At 36.7% G+C, this 17,823-nt stretch overlaps 1 protein-coding gene across 2 annotated transcripts in view; it reads right to left on the bottom strand.

The window, feature by feature from the left end:
• Window positions 1-17,823, bottom strand: part of PARD3B (par-3 family cell polarity regulator beta) — a 433,243-nt gene that overhangs the window by 185,696 nt on the left and 229,724 nt on the right. For both annotated transcript variants that reach the window (XM_075153452.1, XM_075153453.1), the window contains exons 12-15: window positions 15,830-16,000; window positions 12,305-12,434; window positions 7,023-7,122; window positions 4,792-4,907 (exon numbers count right to left, since the gene is read on the bottom strand). In XM_075153452.1, coding sequence (XP_075009553.1) covers window positions 4,792-4,907; window positions 7,023-7,122; window positions 12,305-12,434; window positions 15,830-16,000 — 517 coding nt within the window. The remainder of the gene's footprint in view (window positions 1-4,791; window positions 4,908-7,022; window positions 7,123-12,304; window positions 12,435-15,829; window positions 16,001-17,823) is intronic.

Genomic DNA, 17,823 nt, shown 5'->3' with positions numbered 1-17,823 from the left:
TGCTCCTGTGCATAAAGATTTCTGGCAAATAAGGGTGTTGGAGATAAATAATAAAACACCTTCTTTATTTTCTTTTTCTTAGAGCCCACTGATTTTCACCTTCCAATACAACATTAAAAGAAAAAATCCGTATCGTCATTCATTCTCCACAAAAATTACCTTTTTGATACAGTTAAAAGAAAGAAAAAACACTACTGAAAATGGATTCTGATGAATTCTATAGAAATTCTTCTCTAGACAACTGTGGTAATGTATGGGAAAACGTGTGTGTATAGAAGGTTGTTAAAGGAAAGAGAAAATCATCCTTCCAATGACTTGTATAGAAGCCATTGATTTCTTTTTCATTTTCAATGTGCCATTAAGTTTCAAAAAGAGTGTGCCACTTAAGTGGGAAGGGACAACACCACATTTATTTCTAGCATTTCTGAATTTGTTTTGCTTACTTTTAACACTATGCTACAAGCACAAGTCCAAACTTGGCATGCAGTCTAAATTTGGTCAGTACAGGCATGCACTCTTAAGTCAGGCTTCGGTTGGCCCTGCACAAATTCTTGAAATCACAGTATAAGGAGAATCTTTTCTTTGCTAACATATTCAAACATCATCATCCATTAAAAAAAAAATGCAACTGCATGGAATGTGTCAGGTGGCAGGATCAGTAGAAGGAAAGGGGTGGCTGTAGTCTTTTGTCTCCACCAGTTCAAAAGAAAAGTCGACAAGGCAAAGAAAAGATATATCATAAGACACAGGATATAAACTCTACCAGTGATCCAGAAAGTGCTGTCATTATCTCAACACAGCAGCAGCGAAGAACATTAGGTCTTATACTGATATGGAACTAATCTGTACCCTATTACTCTGAATGAAGCTGTAAATTTTGAGAAGCCTTTGACTACTCTGTAAATGATGGATGCTAAAGCAGGGAACCAGTCACCCTGCCTCCAAACACTTCAAGCAAGAACATCTGTACATATGAGGCAAGGTTCCACTCATGCCTGCACAACCAAAGAAATTATCACAATACCACTATACTTGCCTTTTTGTATTTTTTTTTTTTTAGTTTCTACAACAGTAACTCAGTAATGCACACATGCCACTGATTTTTATTTTATTTTTTTAAAGTAGATTCAAGCAAAACCTAACTCATCTGCAAATAACTTGAGTTCTTCAAATACACCAACTCCAGACAATGCTACTTTTGGATTCATACTATTTGCGAATTTAGCAGTTAAGACTTGTGTCAGTTCGCACGACTCGGGGCACGCACACGACGGCATAGAGCCCTGCCTAAACAGCCAGGTGGCAGTGGTTCATGCCCTCTGCTCCTGTCCAGCTGTGCAATCAACAACACAGAAATGCACCAAGAGTCAATAAACTAAACCATACCGGCCCTACTGGCAAGTAACCTACAGCTTTTGCTGCACGTGCCAAGTTCCTTTCATTGCAGGATTTGCTCTGGAGAGTGACAATGACAAATTAATGCAACATGTTAGCAGTACTGAACACTTTTTGGTCACCCATCCTTATTTCCTGATATTATTCACTGAGGATATAAATTTGTAATTATAATAATAATTATTTTGTGAATAGATATGACTGGAAAACAGATTAAGCACTCAAAGGTTTCTGGGCCTAAAATATATAAAACTGAAAAGATAAACATCAATGTTAAATGGGTTTCCATTGTGAATGTATGTAATTATAGACTAGTCTTTACTTAGAGTAAGGACTTCGTGTGCATACATCAACCCTCATCAAAGCCAGAAAGACCCTTACTATACAATTTCACTAGCTCCCTAATTTGACGAATTTACTATTTTCTCATGAGGTTTACAATCCGTGGCAATATCTGGATTCTCGGGTCTCTCGTGTTTAAAATTTCCCATTATCTGCCTTTGATGATCTTTCTGATGGTGATGCCATTATGTAATCCATGCCTTTATAATCTTATAATTAGTTAATGGTAAAGTAGAATGTTTGATAAGTGAATAGCAGTACGGATTTCACATTTATGCCATGCATTACACCAATTCTGTTGTCTACTGAGTTCATGACATTATTCTGGTCTAGAGACATCCAGGTGATTTCTGGACCGTGTAACCTGAAAGGCTGGTTTTGTCTTCCCAGATCTGCGGAGACACCTGACTCAGAGACAACTTGGTTTAAAAGGAAAGAAACTGCATCTACGTCACATTTTGTAGGGTCTCAGAGCTCTCCTCCTGGACTCCAATGCTGTGATTTTTCTGTTCATCATGTTAGATTTATTTTGGAAGGGATTGGCAGAACTTGAGAACAAAAGGCAAGTAGTAAGTGGACAGCATCCCACGACTACTGGAAAAAGAGGGCCTAGCAGTTACACAAGCATTTTCAGAGAGAGGGGACCTCCTCTTTGTTACCAAATCTGCTGCGTAGATCCTCTGTGGTGCTGAACAAATCTTTCTCACAACCTCAACTCTGGATCTGGAAGATGAATTCAGCAGCACGTCCCATCTTTTTTTTTTTTTGTGGCAAACAATGCACTGAAATCAATAACAGGTACACAGCTGCACGTTGGGATGAGAAGTTACTTTGGGTCACAACTGCAGTTAAGTAATGAGTGAAATATGAAAACAAACTAAGAAATAACCTTCCTTCCCCAAAAATCCATTTTGGAGTGTGCATTATATGAATGTTCTATTTGGAAGCACAGTTTTAAATACCAAATTATTGGGATTTTATTTGCATTCGAAGCATTTTATATTGCAGTTACTTCACTTAAGATTTTCGTGTTTCTTTTCCTTTTACCCTTCCAGCCAGAAGCTTCTGCTTAAAATCTTTCAAAAAGTGGAAAGTCGAACATGGTACTTCACTGCTTGCTAGAGAATGACTGCAAAAGGTCCTACTTTCATCTTCCTCAGTTTCTTTATTTGCCAAGCTATGTGCAAGCAATTTTACTTCATCTATTGTTATTTATATAACACAGGATGGGTGCAGTTCTTTCATAGTCCCTCCAGTTCTTTAAATTATTATCTCGGGTAATAGATTCACCTTCACATCACCATATACGAGAAGGGTAAAACATTAGTGCCTCCAATCAGACTGATTGTTATCCCTTTTGTTTTTTACTTTCATAGCAGAAGGGGCATTTTCAAAAGCTACCTTCTACGACCAACAATTTTTGAAAGATCTTAAAGACATCTTACCCAACTTTTATTTTATGTTTTGCACCCAATTTTATTTTAGTTTTTAACCTCTATAATTTAGTAACTCATACACATTCTCAAAGCATTGTTTCTGGGTGTCAAGAGCAGATTGGTTATACGAATTTGAATCTCGCAATATAAATGAACACAAACCAGGACAAAAGGAAGTACCAGTTATCTGGTAGCTCCAAATATGCTCTCAAGCGTGCTCCCATTGCCTAATTTTACATTGGTGCTTGCGAGCATTCTTTCTAGTGACTTTTGTGGGAGCTGTAACTAAACCTTTCGTAAAAGAAGACTCAGTAACGTTGAACATTATTTTTTCTAATAGACTACATATAATATACGTTTTGACTCAAGTCTGTAAACTCATTCCTTTGTTGAGGAGCATTTCCATTCTTAAGAAAAAAAAATCTAATGCATTACTCTTCATCAAAATGGTGGAACAGAACTGCAAAAGGACGCATTTCTGGTCTGGTCATGCAGTAGCTTTAAAATTCTGCCTTAAGAACTCCCCTAAATGAATTCTTGTCCATTCTTATCCTGCATTAATAACTGTTTAACTTTTCTTATGCTCCATTAGAGCAGTACACATATTTTATGTTACATTAAAATACTACATTAAGATGACAATAAAAATCAACAAAACAAAAACTAAGACCAATCTAGAGCATTTCAGGAAAAAAAAAATCAGCACCACCAAAAAGCTACCTTGAAACTATAGATGAAATTAATCATTTTCTATTAATGATGTACAAAATCTGATCGAACAAAACACACAAATCTATAACTAAAGACATCCTAATGGTAGGTCGCAAAGTTACTCCATCAACACTTGAATTTGAAAAAAACAGATAAAGAATGAGTGCTACAAAGAAGAATTAAAAGGAAAAAGAAAAGCTTATTTGGTTTTCTTTGAGGCTTAAGAACTTTGTGAATTTTTCCTTGAACTCTCATTAAAACGACTCTGTTTTCAACTGCAATAACTCTTCAGTCTTCCACCCGCAAATGCTTTCCAGTATTGAAAGAACCATTTACTTTCTGCTTCAGCCACCCTGCAAGATTTTCTGCACAGCACTGATGGGTAGAGGACCATAACCTTACCACTCTTCAAGCATTTATAAAGATCTACTGCAAGACTTTGTTTGCCTGTGTTAGTCACTGTCAATGAAGAAATATACAACTTGTCTTAGGGAAGTTAGCCTTTGTCCAGTGTAGTTCTGCAATCATTTATATTCTATACGAAAAAGACTTTTGTTATTGGTGTTTTGCCGTATTTTTTAGGCATATCAAACTTGTACAGCAACTTTTTCTGTTCATTTTTACAAATGCTCCCTCTTTTTCTCAGCTAAGATTTCAATACAATGGATAGAATGGCCTTTAAGAAAAAAAAAAAACAACAAAAAAAACCACCCTTTCTTCAGCTTCAATAAAAAGGGTACTTGCAATTAGATGCTACAGGAGGCAGACCATTGTCCCCATCACTGCAGCTCCTCTGCAAAACTTACTCCCTGATGTTTGTGTTTAAGAAACAAAAGCAAGAAACAGAGATGGTGCAGATGGGCTAAGGCTAAAAAACTGACCTGTATGTCACCCCACCCCTCCTTACCCAGATCCATGCTTTTTGAGGCTTTCAGATTAATTGATTCAGACTGCTTGGCTGGTGTCAAAGATCTGAAGTTGACATGCTGATCTGTTAAATGCACTGCTGAATTTATGATAGGGCTGCAGGGAAAAAAAAAAAAAAAAGACATGTAAAATATTTAGGCACCAGTTCAAAACACAGGTGAACTAATTAAAGCATGCACAAATATACATGTGTTTCTTCCTCCAGTTGCTTGCAGCCATGCGTTTTAAAATCAGTTATTGATCCTCAACTTTCTTTTCTGAGACTTAACACCTCCAGTCACTTGTTTTTCATCACGGATGCAAATATAAATGTAAATGCTTAGAGATAATTGCTTTTAAACAATTAATATTTCATTTAGCAGAAAAAGAGAGAAACATACCAGTACCTGCTAATTTTTTTTCTCTTTTTGCATTTTGCTAGTTGTATTTAACCACTGCATTTCCAAATAACATGCTACAGAAAGTTGGAAAAATACTGCCAACGTACCTGGCTCAATTCTACTTCATCTGCTAATATAAAGTTATTTTACAGCCTTGCACCACTTCTGCAGAGGCTGGAGCCTGGAGGTCTTATGGAAGGTGCCATAACACTCTGAAGAAGTCAAAGGTATTGCGGTTTGGTTTTTGGTATTGTTGTTTGGTTTTTAATTATTGTACTTCAAGTTAGGCAAATATCTAAACATTTCAAAATTCCACCTGAGTGAAACTCAAAGTAACTTTCATGTGTGAGGAGTCAAAACACCTCACTGCAATGCATCTGATATCTTCCATCAGATGAATTTTCAATTAGAAACGTGAAATTTTTTGGTTTTTTGAATACTCTGAAACCAAAAGCAGCTCCAAAATTAAAAAGATTTATTTCCAAACTGTTCAATCAAAAAGTTTGGTTTTAAAGAGTCAAAACACTTTCCCCAGTTTTTTGCTGAAACACAATTTCAGCGAAATCAGCGTGACTTGACACAGCAATTCAATTTCAATAGAACTTAAGTTCCAAATGGAAAACCAATACAACACTGGAAAAAAGGCAGGGTGAGAGAAAGAGCTTGTAAATTCATCATCATTTTAATACATCATTATCATTTAAAAGACTGTTTTTGCTCCCAGCTTGTTGAAAAATTAGGAACAGATTCTAGCAAACAACTGTAGTCGAGAATTTAATGCAGAGTTCTATTAGTCTATGTAGACTTCTGTTTGTTTACCATGTCATACATACCTATGTATGACTCTATGGTAATTACTCTATGTCAGCAAAAAGAAAATAGTTACAAGAGTCTTCACTGTATGAAGAATCAAGGTATCCATAATAAAATATATCTACTCTTCCATACTAGGTGCAACCAGTCACTTGAAGGGTAGCTTTTAATCACGTCCATGCACACAAGGACAGAAGTATGGCTAAGTTTTTAGTTGAAATGCATACTTTCCTTATATCATTGGAAGAAAACAGTTGCATGACTATCAAAACTGAATACACACAAAATGAGTAAATAGTGTTCAACATTGAATTTTCAACATCAGACGTACAATAGGTTGAAATGATGCTTTGATTTGAATCCTGCGCTACTTGAGACAAAGTATAGGCCATCATGAACTTCAACATGTTAACACTTTTTTCTGCACTACTAAGGAAATTAAAGCTTGTAGCTGCCATCAAGCACACCAGCCTTTACAAAAGGGATTCTTAAAATATATGAAAAATCTACCCAATGCATTTACAACTGGTAAAGTGTCCATTAATTCTTCCCCGACACATTTCAATGTTCAAACTTACTGAAGCTTCATTTTGTAACCTCAAGAATGTCTTTGGCTGATGTGCTGCATCAGAAGATTCCGTTTTCTACAAACGGAATTTGGCTAGAACTTTTAAAGCTTTAAGAGACTTCAGACACTGCATCTACACATAGCACCCATTGTATAGTTTCAAATTCACTTTTTTTTTTAAATTGGGATTATGTTTTGGGATTACTTTTGTTTTACTGACCACATGCTGGGTATTGTGATCCATGTATCATGGACAGCAGGCATACTGCAGCTTATGAACTGAAATGAACAATGCACCGAATGCTAAAATAACATTCCCAGCTTATATTAAAGGATCGTCCAGGTGACTTTTTACAAAATAAAAAGTGATCTTAAAATCAATTAGAACTACTATCACAACCACTAATGGGTAATTAGGGCTATAACTATTAAGAATAGCCAAAGTCCAACCTATCATTATAATCCTCATTCAGCAGATCCTCACTGGGATGCGGTGGGAGAGGTGGAGGGGTTTCGTTTTCACCATTGCCACGATCAGACACTGGCAACTCTGTAATAAAATTTTAAAAGGAGTTAAATAAGCCGCAGAAACAAGTCCATTACACCAGTTCACTGATCAATGACTGGACTGGAAGGCCTCAAGCAATGCTGAAGTGAGAGACAAATTATTCAAATCCCTAAACTAACTAAACTAGAATTGAAATCACACCAAGCAGAAAATATACCCCTTGGGATTTCCTGAAGAGCTGATTTTCAGATTTGCATATGCACAATTAAAGAAAAATATAGGGAAACTTCGTGCTTATAGTGAGGTTGAGTGCAAGGCACAAACTGCTTTACTCCATTTGAGTGGATTTTCACTTCTGCATAGCTGCATCCTAACTGATTGTAGGTTCATGCTTTCATTCTCTTTGATGGGGAGCATTTACCACCTTTCATGTACAGAAGAGAACCACATTCTCAGCAAAGAGCTCAGAAGAAGAAAAATTTCTGTTATCCCATGGCAAGAGAAGAAAGAAGCATTTCCGAATTACAGTCTTCATTTTCCTACCGTTACGATAATTCCTTCTTTACCTTTACAAAAGGCATCCAGCTGACACCAGAAAATTACTTTGGACCAAGAAAAACATGAACTACTCAATTAAACCATTCCAGTGGTTTGCTAAGCAACGACACTTGCATACCTGCAGTATTTAATATGACTGCTCTGCCGGTTGTAGGCCAGTTCATTCTTGCCCTGTAAATTCGCCTCTCAATCTAAAGGTCTAATTTTATAAGAAATCCCTACATTTTTCAATGTAGAATATGTCTTCTTCCCTCCAAAACTTAACAGGAGACATGGATACTTAATAATTCTTGGGTGGCAGGTAAGCAATTTAACAATACTGACATAGCACACTTTCATGAGACCTGTTCTGCTGCGTTGAATGTTGCTAGTCTTTTTGCACAATCCTGCATGAAAGCACTAATCTAACCTGAGAGAAAAAGGGTTTTCAAGAAGGGGATCAAGGCAGAGAGCAATAGATAATATTTATTAGAGAAGAGCACTGAGATAGTTCCCTAAAAGCAAACAAACAAAAAAAAACCTGAAAAAACCACACTATTAGCTCAAGACTCCTATACAACTCCTACTGGCTGGATAGCCTCCTAAAGATCCAAAACATAAGAAATAGTTCAAACCCTGTATCTCAGGAAAAGTGAGAACATCATCAGAAGAAACTGAAGGTGAGCAGATGAGGAGGAAAGTTCTAATGAGATCTTAAAAAATATTGATTGCCAGTCTGATGCAGAAAACAGGTATGCTACCTAACATATATGCACACTGGCTTCTTGCATTATGATCACATTCTTTCGGGTCGCAATTTAAGGACAGGAAACAGATGAGGAGTAAAGGGCAAGTTCTCATAGTAAAAAGAATTTGGAACAAAGGGAAACTCGTACTGGTCAATGTAGTTAAATAATAATTCAGAAACATACTGAAAAGGTGGCAAGGGTAGTTGGACACATGTAGAAACACTCCTACAAAGCACACGGACTAGGATTCTTTGGTTTAGAATAAGAAGCAGTAAGAGGGGTACAAGAGGGGACTATGAAATTGTAAAAGCTACACATAAGGTGAAAAGGAAGCTTTCACTGACTGTCTCATACACAGCAACTAGAAGGCACACAGTGTAACTATCAAGTAGCACACCTAGAACAAACCCAAAGTAGTATTTTTTCCTGTGCAATTAAATCATGGAACTCATGAGAATGTTTTGGAAACCAAATTTAAAAAAAAAATATTAAGACATGGAATAAAAGTTGGAGAGGTATCAATGGCACAATGGTCCAAACAGAACCTCTGATTTAGCAAGTCCCTAAACCACTGACTACCCAAAGTAGAAAACAGATGCCTGATGGAAGGGGGTGGAAATCAGACCACACCCTGCACTGTGCCTTACCCTCTCTCAGCAGCCTCCAACAGCCACAGCTGGAGAGATTGAGCATGTCATGTAGTTATATTAACTTTGATTCACAGTAATTGATACGTCATTTCACAAAGGCTGTGTGGTGACGGGTTACCACTGGCATTCTTCTTGCAGTACAGAAATGGTACACACAGAAAAATGTCAGACTTCGTGAGCGAATCGGAAATGATCACAAGGGACTACAGCTCCCAGCAAAAGAGTGAGACAATTTAAGCAGCAGTCACTGGCTCCATGTTCAAGACCTCAGGAAACGATCTTAACAGATCCAGAGATCAGAGGAACAGCTAAGCCGCTAAACAAAATGTACTGAATTTCCAGGTATTAAACAGTTTAGGAGAGTAAATAATTGAGTCTGTCTATAAGATACATGTAATGTTTACAAGCAAAATTTAAACATTAATTTAAAATTTCACTTCTTAATTTTCTATCTTGACGTTACCACACATGGATGAAAACAGAGATGCTTGTATAACCATGAAGACTCAGCAGTCTATGGTAGTAGGGAGAGTTTATGATTATTCTACTACTTAACCAGAGAGATGACAGCATTTTCCCTATAACCGTTTATAATGTAGCGCTATAAGAAATATATAAGAACCTCTAATGAAACACATTCCAGTAATCTTTCAACACCAGAAATGTAAAGCTGCTGGCACTGAAGTATCAATTCTCAAAGAGGTTGTTCTAAAAAACACTGAATCTGTGCAACAGCTTGGCAGCAAAGGAAGTGAGGACCTGAAGGCAGCAAGTATTACTCATGCAAAAATAGAACAAACAATGGCATTTCAATATTGGATTAGTATCCCCTCCCCCTTTATTTAAATATCTACAGGCAAGACAAAATGTAATATTTTGGCTATAATCACTTGCCCCCAGACATTAGTTTTTCTTGCTCATGTATAACAAAAGAGACTCTTAAAACAAACAGCAATATTAGCAGGCCAAGCTTCAGTGTATTTTTGCTGAGCTTTTATAAGAATTTTACTGGTAAGAATGATACTGGAAATAACTTATTGGAAAACATTAATTGAGAAAGTAACATTTTATTAAATGTAATACAGGTCCTATCGTTAAATTCTTACATTTAGATCCTGTATTATGTTAAAAATCTCTTCTATCTTTTACTCGTAAAAATGTACCAACCGTACTTCTACATGCAAGATCTGGACAGTACACCCCAAGAATGTACAAGGGACCATTCCCGCCTGTCACAAGAAGTTCACTGTTTGTGACTCATGTCCTTAAACAGACACACAACCTGAAGTTCATAACCGAGTTAAATGAGGGTTGTGCATAGGTGTAGTGTTTTGCCTTTACAGGTGCCTTGAAAGACTGAGGACAAAACTTTAAAAGAAACAACGCACAAAAATTTTTGAACCAGTGACTGGAAATAAGTGACAAGCTCATATGGAAAGCAGAACGAGAATTAGTTTACTCATAATTAATACTTTAATAATAATTAATACTATGACTTCAAAATTAGAGAAAGATTTCTACAGTGTGCAGGACTACTGTAAGCCCAAAGTGTCCTCCACCAAGAAAATCTCAGATGAGAGCCCTACAGCAGACACCCTGCTGCTCCAAGCACCCGTGCAGTTCTCCAATTTTACTCATCAAATGCCAAATCTTCAACAGAAATCGCAATACAATGATACTTATAGTAAGTGCTAGAAACAGCTTCGTCATCTGTTGTCCATTGACTCCAATTCCAAATTGCTCCCAGGCCATGGCTGGGAAGCCCCAGCCATGCCAAACCCTCCCTGACAACAGGCGTCAGCAGCACTCCAGAGCGTCCTTTCCACATCCGACGCACATTCTCTTCTGAGGTTGTCGCAGTTTGTTGCTATAATGCCTTCTTATCACCATTCTTTAATTAAAAAGATGTCTATTGCATGAATGAGTTGCACACTAGTCATCCTGATTTTTGGATCGCAGTTGGAGAATCCTTATCTGAAAGTACAGCTCTTCCACATATTTTGTTTTGAACTTTATTTAAGTGACAAGTTACCTGTTGCCATTCACCTGTACCAATGGCTCCAGACCAGCTACTTATATGTTTTTTAAGGAAGTGTTTAAAGGTATTTGCTGCTTTCTGATCCTTTGGCAATGGCTAACTCTACAGGGCAGGCTAGCTCCGAGGGTGACCCTTTTCTCCTGTAACTACAGAATCAGTGTAAATTCCATACAAGAGAAACATAAGGTAGATCTAAACAAAAGGATCTGATCTTTGAATATTTACAATGCTTGAGTCTATATCTAATTATTTGCCTGGAGTCACATTGCCAAAATACTGAAGTCAACACAAATGATTCTCCCCTAAATCATATGGGAGTTTCTCTTGAGCTTTACAGATACGGGCTCTTTGGTTTTGGTTAAAAGTACCCCACACAGTCATCACAGCAGCCTATGAAATTACTTTTTGCAGGCCACCCAGATTCCACAGTTGTCTAGGAAAGTGGGGAAAAATCATGCATAATTCAACTACATCAAAGAAAATTTTTTTTTTCCTACTGGAAGGTATTTAAGTATGTGCTTGGCTGGAAGGATAAGAGCACACTTAAAAGGATAGGGGTCAAGACCATATCAAATACTTAAACTTTTCAAATAACTAGTATCTTGATGAATCAGGTGCAAATTGGACAGATAGTACAGTAGGCCATCAGAAATGAAGGAAGACAGGAAAATAAGTGGTGTTAAAAGCTCTTACTTATATGCTTGTATATGCTCATACATGTAGGTTTTCTTTGTACAATGTACATGTCTACCTAATTTTTTTTAATGAGTTCATTAATATAATTCCAATTTGTAAATTAAGGGAATGTTTCTAACCTTTGAACGGATTTTACATTTAAGTCTAAAATAAGCAAGTATACTTTGTGAATATCACGCTTTTGTATAAATTCACTTAGCTTATAATAATCTGGGATACAATCTAAGAATTTAATGCAAAAATCATTGCGCTCATTAAAGATATATAGAAAACAAACATTTTGACAACATATATTTTGCACTCATCATTTGTTTTTTATCCAACCTTACGTGTTGGGGCAGCGAGCTAGAAACTGTTACTTAAACTGGAATTTGTGCCAGGAATCTAATTCACAACTTCTGAGTCAGCTCTCCCACCCTCGCTGGATCTTCAAGCCTCAATGTAACATAGTGTGCACTTATTCTAATTAACTGCTTTTCTAATGGCTGTGGATTTCAAAAAACAAAAACACAATGCACTTTCTTTTAGCACAGACAAGGATATCTAGAGACTACCTTTCATTCTTTCCTGAGGACTGCACGTTACAAATTGCTGAAGAAGAGTGTCATTGCGTCGGGAAGCAGCTGCGAAGTTATGACTCCCGTCAAAGGTTGATTTTTGAAAGAGTCCTTGGTCTGAGCGTTCCTAAGGGAAAACCAGAATCACACATTGTAACAAAAAAATTAAATGTTCAACAACGCAGAAGATCAGCCATCACTACAGAGTACACAAATACAGTGTAAGGTAATGTTCACTGTACGTTGCTTCCTTTCAAATAAGAAACTTGAAAGATATTTTCAAAACAACTATCTGTTTTTGCTGACCATGAAATAAGACAATATCTAAGCAGTAACGATCATTAAGAATGATGCACAAAAATGAAGACTGTTTTTTTATGACCCACAACTGGCTTCATTCAAATTCTCCATCTGGGAGGGCAGCTTGTGACATTGTCAACACAAGAACACGGGCAATGCCAATGGTATTTTTCTGCCAGCCAGCTGGTTCCCTTCTCTCAGAGACTGAGTGCATATGTTCTGATGATCACACACTAGCGCAGTTTTGCAAGTAAGGAGTTACACGAAACTCCCAAATGCAGGTCTTCTGGCTAGCAGCTAAACAAACTCCTGTCACACCTCTAGTCAGCTTTTCTTTTGAGACATTTCCCTCCCCGCCATACATGCCATACCGCCTAATTTATTCTCCTGAGCAGTTGCTCAAAAGAAAAAAGGGGAAGGAAAAAAAGAAAAAGGAAAAAAATAAAATCACAGTTTCTAAAACTGGGACAGACCCAGAAAGATGTTTCTGTACTTGTTATTCAGGGAAAACAGAAAACCCTCACAGGGGAATATTATGGCTAGTTTTCAAAATAACCTTTATAGTTTCTGTGATTTTGTATCTGTTTTTTGAAGGGGTCTCCAACTGGCTTCTATTTTTAAAGTGCATGTTCATTATGCCAGCAAATGTTACACTAAATATATCATTCCTTAAATTTCATAGTCACATCTACAGAAGAAATGCCTGTATCTAACCCATATAATTTCTTTGTAAAATGACGCAAAAGGTTTAATGCATTGGCAAGTGATTGCCTGCAAACCAATGCGTAAGAAAGGACAGCGTGTTACATCACCTTGCAACATGCCTTCCAAGTTAAATAATAATAAAATTAAAATCATAAAATAATAATTAAAATCAAACAATAATAAAATAATAAAAATAATGATAGAATAATAACAATACTAATACTACTACTAATATGGCAAAAAATGCACCTCAGAACTTAAATCAATGCTGGGATGCTCATGGTGACAATATGGCTACAAATGTAGTCTCAGTGGACAGGCACCACATGCAACATTCTCTCCTCCTCCTCAGTGTAGCATGAGCCATTTAAAAAGGCTATTTTGAACCTCTGTACAGAAACCGACAATTATGTTTCTTCTCAATACTGGAAATTCTTTAGTTCACATAAGATTCTTTACCTCGCAAGGTCCACATTTACTACTTTCTCATGGATACTGCTAGATAAATTAAGCCTTGCAACATCCAAACTACTACTACATCGGAGACTTGTACCCGGTGGGATAGGGAGCCTTAAATTAACAGCAACAACAAATCTGCTTTTCCAGCTCTTTGATAAATGACACAATCAATATCCCAACAACTGATCAGCAACCAGCCTAATTAGAGTATTCAGCTTATAAAACATAGCTGTCATGGAAGACCTCCATTAGTGTCCTGGCCAATAAAAACAATAATGCATTTCTAAACGTATTCTCCTTCTACCAAACTGAGATGCAGTACTCGGGAAGCTGTTTGGGGAAAGGAAAGAATGGGCAACAACCCATTTCTGCTGTGGTCTCCAGACTCAAATGGAATTACAACTGAACCTAAAGACTACCCTATAAAAATTAATTCCTGTCTAAAATGAATTTGATTCAATCAAGACCTCATTATGCATTCTTCATAGGGCATGAGTCAAGATTATTTACCTCTTTCATACATCTGGATAATACACAAAACTACACACTTAACTATAAAAGGCAGCCTCATACTTTTATTAGGTCAATCTGATGTTTGATTGGAAGTTTTTTTTTTAAAAATTTGGCTTTTGTTAAATAAAGAAAACTTGCAGGAGTGAGCTTTATTTGAAGGTGAACTATCTTTCTCATGTCACAAGAGTACACAATAAATATAACATATACTTCAGAATTCTTCCTTACAGTATAATGCTATGTCACATAGAAAAGGAAAGCAAAAATGTGTTTTCCTCTAACATATTCTAGAATTGCTAATGAATATTTTTCATATTTTCCTGGCACGATTGACATCAGTGAGGCTTTTGCAAAGTGTCCTCCCAACAAAGTTAGAGCATAATCTTAGGAAAGTAATAGACCTCTAAATCTATTTCTCAATCAATCAATGATGGTAGTAAACCAAATAGAAAATTATCAGAAAAATATTAAGTGTTAATTAATATACCTGTATCTTTTTATATTAAGAGAATATACCTGTATTCTCTTTCTCCTTCTGATATTTTATGCAAATACACCCACAAACATGATTGTTCTTAATATTTTAAAATGTTCCAGCAATGCTTATTAAATAAGAAGCCTGAAATCATCTCTTGGAATTCTATAATGGGATTTACTACAACCTTTTATACCACAAATCCACTTGCATGTATTTTTATTCTAAGGAACTGTGCAGATGTTGAAAAACTATTAAATATTTACTCAAAGGTCAAAATTAAAACTGGGGTGAGTAGTTAGGGCAGCCAGTATACATACATACATATTATCTATGTAAAGATGAAGAAAGAGTATGCATATGTGCATGCATGCATGCAAGAGAGGGAGCAAGGGAGATCATAAACCCAATCCTTTTCAAAATAAGAGGCAATTGGCAAACATCAATTTATATGAGGTCTAGAAAACATAACCGTTAAAATTTCCTTCTTCTGTTATTTTGTTACCTTATTTAAGCAAGTTTTATTTTATCATCTGAGAAATCCATCCTGAAGGGTGGCCTTCACCTGACCAGGGAAAGTAAAATACTAATTCCTTGATGGTTTAAAAAAAAAAAAAAAAAAAATTGTGGAGGGACAGGTCCGGACCAGAAGCACACACACACACAAAAGCAAGACTGCAGTAAAATCGAAATCACGCTAAGACGTTAATGTCTCTGATCATGACAACAAATTAAATCGGCTGCATCCCTCCCTGCTGTTGCCTTGAGGAGGTAGCAGGTAGTCAAAACTATATCAACAATTAATCCTAATTAAATCCTTTTTGGGACCACGTTTGTTTTTGTTCTAATACTTGTCAAATTAAAATAAGAGGCAACTTTTCCCTGGCCTGTTGAGAAACAGCAAAACCAGGAGTTATCAACCAGAAACACCGTGTGAATCCTGACTCCAGGAAGTCAAGAATTCATTCTGCCAGCAGGAGTTCTCTGTGACCAAGACTGTAGCCATCGCCTCTTGTATGCAAAATCACTGGGACTGGAAAGACATTTAATAAATGTATTTACTGCTTCACCTCTGTCTGCACCTCTAGTCTCCGGAGAACCACCAGCTGGATCCTCCCACGAATGTTCCCCTCCATGGACATGGAGCGCCTCAGTGTTTCCATTGCCTCACGATTTGACTTGCCCAGAAGTGACTCCCCATTTACCGCAACAAGCTGATCATTTACTCGCAAACGACCATCCTACAAGCAAAAAATAAAAACAACATACTTTTTTTAAAAAATAAAGATTTATTAGGCAGAGGTGCTACATACAGGAAAGCAAGATGCAGACAATCAGATATTGCTTTCTAAAATTTAAGAAACAAGAGACTGCATAGTACCAGGTCTTTAAAAAGAAAAATCTTTTGTGTCCATTAATTGACCGTTTTTTTCCTCCATTTACTACATTTTGGGAAGAATTCATAGGGCAATTACAAACATAGAAGTGCATGCGCACACTGCTTTTTTTCTTGCATGTACAATTTAATTTGTATCAATTCTAAAAGGAAAAAAACAGGAAAAGGAGCTTTTGGTTAGTTAAAAGGACCACACCATAGCTGTTAGTATCTGCAGCGCGAAGGAGTACTGCAACCTATTTTCCATGCGTTGTTATCTGCTATTAGGGTCTGGTAAGAAACAGCTCCAAAAATTTTGTCTTACAGTCTCGCTATGTCTATCTTGTCACAATTACCATGCCACCATATGGGGTAGTGTTCTCAGTTCAGAATGGTCATTAAGACTTAAGCATCCTTATTTTAATTAATGCCGTCCATGTATTTTAACATCCAAACCTGCTGCCAAAAACAAAATTAGGGTTGAGCTATATCAAGTAGCCTACGCTTTGAAAAAAGTAATTCAGTTTCATTGCCAAGGTTAACTGACATTTGTGGGTGTAATGAAATTGTGGACACTGCTATTTTGTGATTTAGGAGTCTTATTGCTGTTGTCATTATTATCTGTGATTTATTTCTTTTCATAAAAGCATGTGCCATGGACTTTTCTCTTTTTAACAAGAAGATAAGGTCTATTTAATTAAGAGACAAGAGTTTCTTTTAAAAGCTTGTCGAGTTCACAATTATCAGGTTGGCATCAGACCTCAAAGAAGGAAGAGAAAGAGTAAAAAACTGAAGACATCCGATATAGAAGGGCAGTGACGAAAGAATAACAGGGAAAGAACTTGCATAGAAATACATTGCTTGGTTAGAATGAATCTGATTCATTCATAGGCTCATTACATACTCTTCGTAAGGCACTCATCCGAACTGTTTACATATTTCATGCAGCTGAGTAATCAAAAATATATATATGTTTCGATTTTTATTTTTTCTATCACTAAGATATTCAATTAACTATTCGGCTATTGCTGCCAAGTCTAAGTCATTTGTGCTCAAGTGAGTTACAGTAGCTGTGACAAACCCAGCTTTCTTAAGTGTTATTTTTGTTGGAACTGCGTATCATCATTACCACAGCAGAGTATGAATAGCCACGGAGCTGAAGAAGAACAGCATATACCAGAATCCAAAATAAACTGGGAGGGACAAGAAGACAGAAAGACAGAATTCGGAGATGAGTCACTCAGTGAAGGAAAATGAAGAGAAATAAAACTTTTCTGGGGAGGGTATGAGAATAGAGGATAGGAAACAGCAATGCCATTTGGAAAAGATACTGAAACCTCTCCCACCTCTCTGCTGAATATTTCATGCCAACATAAATTTATATACAGCCAAAGTGAATAGGTTAACCCCACCCTTTCTCTACATACAAAATGATGCCATCACACATGCTAAAGTTTAGTGAGAGAAGAGTTAACAGGGAGTTTCATTATTTGCACATGTTGTAATTCCTTTGTGTTCTATCAAAATTTGCTGAAATGCATGGAGCCATTCACAGCAACAGGAGTTTGAGGAAAAAAGATTTTATTTTTTGTGAGTTTCTGTAAGACTGAAAATTTTACAGGTCCTCATGTCCTCCTGCCATGGTCCCACAGGTTCTTGGATTACTTTTTTCCTTTCTGTGGATAAACA

The sequence above is a fragment of the Calonectris borealis genome, chromosome 6, assembly GCF_964195595.1.
Source record: "Calonectris borealis chromosome 6, bCalBor7.hap1.2, whole genome shotgun sequence".
NCBI lineage: Eukaryota > Metazoa > Chordata > Aves > Procellariiformes > Procellariidae > Calonectris > Calonectris borealis.
This window is presented reverse-complemented; position numbering and strand designations above follow the sequence as displayed.